Source organism: Asparagus officinalis, chromosome 8 (assembly GCF_001876935.1).
Source record: "Asparagus officinalis chromosome 8, Aspof.V1, whole genome shotgun sequence".
Taxonomy (NCBI): Eukaryota; Viridiplantae; Streptophyta; class Magnoliopsida; order Asparagales; family Asparagaceae; genus Asparagus; species Asparagus officinalis.
Genome location: NC_033801.1, coordinates 74,045,656 through 74,049,225, shown reverse-complemented (window position 1 = coordinate 74,049,225; position 3,570 = coordinate 74,045,656). Strand labels below are relative to the sequence as shown.

The 3,570-nt window shown below is 35.9% G+C and overlaps 1 protein-coding gene across 1 annotated transcript in view; it reads right to left on the bottom strand.

The window, feature by feature from the left end:
* Window positions 1,836-3,570, bottom strand: part of LOC109820541 (NADH dehydrogenase [ubiquinone] flavoprotein 2, mitochondrial) — a 14,888-nt gene continuing 13,153 nt past the window's right edge. The window contains exons 9-10 of the mRNA XM_020386700.1: window positions 2,365-2,430; window positions 1,836-2,275 (exon numbers count right to left, since the gene is read on the bottom strand). Of these exons, the coding sequence (XP_020242289.1) occupies window positions 2,168-2,275; window positions 2,365-2,430 (174 nt within the window). The 3' untranslated portion in view covers window positions 1,836-2,167. The remainder of the gene's footprint in view (window positions 2,276-2,364; window positions 2,431-3,570) is intronic.

Genomic DNA, 3,570 nt, shown 5'->3' with positions numbered 1-3,570 from the left:
CCGTGAACATATCGTTTGTTTGTGATTGCATTGGCGCACTTATCTTGTGTTCATATTTCATATCGCCATTGTCTATTGCTCGTTATTTATATCGCCCACTATCTAGTTTAGATTGTTTACCCTTATGTTATTTGTATATCCTCGCATATATCTCATAGTATATCTCATTGCTAGGATATTTTTCTTTGTTCATATTGCTTATTCTTGCTTATAACATATTGTATATCTATCTTGTAAGAATAATTCGTTAATTAGTTTTAATTGGCATAAAATCGGATTAGATTAGCATAAGACCCTAATCACCCCCACCCCCCCTCCTAGGGTCTAACATCCAATGCAAGGATGAGGAGAATAATCATCTACGGTTTGAGACCGGAACATCACGGATTCATTGCTGCTACACACAGGTGGTCGACTCAACCAACATTATTAGAGTTGGAGAATTTGCTCGCTACACAGGAAACCCTAGCCAAACAAATGGTCGACGTTTCAATAAAAGGAGAAGATGAAGCATTCTTCAGCAGCAAGGAGAGAGGCAAACCAAGAGGCGCGAGGAAAGAGGAGTATAGAAAGGTTGGTTCAAGGAGGCAGCCAGGACGACCATACACCGACAGAACGCAACAGCGTAAGGAGCAATGTGATCGTCGAGTAAGGAGACCTGATAGTAACTGTTACAACTGTGGGAAGAAAGGACACTTTGCCAGAGACTTCCCTTAAAATATTTCGGATTTTGCTGCAAATTAGAAAATTGATCAAGAAACTCCTACGTCCGAAAGAAAGGTAAGAGTCCTAAATTGAAAGAACCGTCACATCATCTTCAGAACTCAACCCTTCCAAAAATCTAGAAAACAGAGCTCACCTTAAATCCATCCCAATCTCAAAAAAGCTAATTGGATATTCAAAGTCGGAACCATTAAACAGAAAGCAAACCCGCCGACCATCCCGGCAAACACCCTAGGGCAGGGTTTTAATTACGAACTAAACAATTACCTGCATGACAGCATCTCCAACCGATCTTCAAAAACCCAAAATGACGCAAAGTTTCCGCCAAATGTTTCTCCAACCGGGCGGCAAACGTAGCGCCATTTTGATGAGGTGCTACAGTGTTGCGCCAGATTTGGCGCAACACTGTAGCTTTGGTGTGGGAATTTTTTTTGGTTTTTTATTTTTAGCCTTTTACTTTTTTAATTATTTGATAAAAATAATAATACAACATAAATAATAATACAAGATAACTTAGCACATAATTTATAAAATCTCCCTTTTATTACACAATAATTTATGTTGTATTATTATTTTCTATAATAATAAATAATAATACAACATAAAGTAATATTTTAACTTGATTAAGCATTATTTTTATATTTGTATTTTATTCATAAAATATATCATTATAATTAATTATATGTGATGTATTATATAATTATATAATATATAATTTGTTAAATATTTTAAATAGATAAAAATTTTAGAAGATAAGAATCATAAAAGAAATATTCTTTGTGATGTAAAATTTAGTGTAATGGATTGGAGATGAAATAAAGATTTGGTGTAAAAACTATACCAATTTAGTGCAAAAACTACACTGTTTTGGGTTATGCTCTGAGCACATTTCAACCGCACCTTTTGATTAATTGATACATGGAGAATGTGGAAAAACATCAGAAATGGTGTAGGCGACATTGTAGCAAAGCTTTAACCCAAAATGAAACTTAAACGGGTTACCCTGTATTTCTATTCACCTAGTCTCCCGAAATAACGGGAGCTTGGACGGTACGTGTATCCTGCAGAATAGCAATGAATTTCAAGACGGGACACCAAATACCTGGAGCCTATGCTTTCTAAGCTTCACTCCACTTGCATGTGAATTCCTAAAAATAAAAGGAAGAATAATCCAAAGTGTTTATGGATATTCCCCAATAAATGTGCGGTGTATAGCATTCGAGTTGTTAAAGGATTTATTGATGATCACCACCAAACAACACAAGTACAATTAACACGAAAACCTAATAAACCTACATGATAACAACATTGGAAAAGGACTACAAATGAAGCAGAGGAACACCAAGCAGGGCTCCAGCAGACAACATAGAAAATCTGATGAGCGTTTTAGCACTTCGATTATTTCATGCCTCGTCTCGTGTTGGAAAATGCAAATAATTTAACATTAGCAGGCATCAAGATCCCTGCATGGCGGTGGCTTTGGCTCCCCTAACAAAGTTTTGATACCTCCAGCAGGGCCGCATTTTATGCGATCTGGATTTTGTGTGCCCACCTGCAAGAGTCAAGATTTACTAAAATTAATCTCTAAATCCTTATAAGTTTGCATCTGTATCGGTAATTCTCTTGAGCTCAGGCACTTACTGGTGGAGCTTCTCCTCTCCGAAGCATCTCAACGATCTCGACGACTCTCTTGGGGGTGACATCCTCCTGAATTAAAATAGAAATATAAGCTTCCAGAATCCTATGAAGAACTCAGATTTATATTTTTGCTATTTCAAGTTATGTTCATTTATCGCCTGTTTCTCTCTACTATTCTTTGGATAGACTACTATGCATTAACGAAGATCGAAACTGCACTGCATCTCACCATTATACAGGGTTCTAGATGAGAACGTCGAAGTTGATCTTCATTCAGATATTTATTTGTTGTGGCAACGGAAGGTTGGCTTTTGTTTGAATTGACATTTGATAATGTAAGTTTAATTTATGTGATGTACATGTCTTATGGAACCAATTTCAGTTCGTGGATGAAATCAGCTTGTTCTGAGAAACAAACTAATCACAATCCATAAATTAGGTAACAACATCATAAAGATGATTCAGGAAAAAAAATGAAGGCCAAATATCAGAAAACCCCCTTAACCTTGGATGATTATAACCCCCCATAACTTTGAAAATATCAAAAAGCCCCCCTTAAGTTTAGGGGTAATCAGAAAAAACCCTTTAAATTTAAAATTTTATCAAGAAACCCCCATAAACAGCATTAATCGCAATTTTCACAAGTGAATAAACCTACGCAGGAGGATATTTTTGCCAGTAAAAATTGGAGTTCAAACTTATAGGGGGGTTTCTGGGAAAACATTTAAAAAGGGAATTTTCTGATAACCCCTAAAGTTAAGGGGGGTTTCCTTGATATATTGAAAGTTACAAGAGGTTATCTGATTATCCTCCAAGTTAAAGGGGTTTTCTGAAATTTAGCCAAAAAAGAAACCATCAGATCAGAGAAAGCTGAGACGGATGACCCTGAAATATTCAATCGGTGCCTGTGCTCATCTGAAAATGGTCAGGTTGTGTATGCACACAGGGGCGGATCCATTGTCATTCTAGGGGTGCAGTTGCACCGGTAGACATTTAAATATTTATATGTAAACTCATGAAAATTTTACAAACCCCCTGTAAATTTTAAAAATTGCACCCCAAAGTCAAAAACACTAAATAAATTAGTAACAATTTGAATTATCCCATTGGATAGTAAAAGCTCACTTAAATTTTCGACAATTAAAGTGCACTCAGTGCATTCCTGTTATGTACTATAGTTTTATAGTACTATATTTTTTTTTCTAAGTA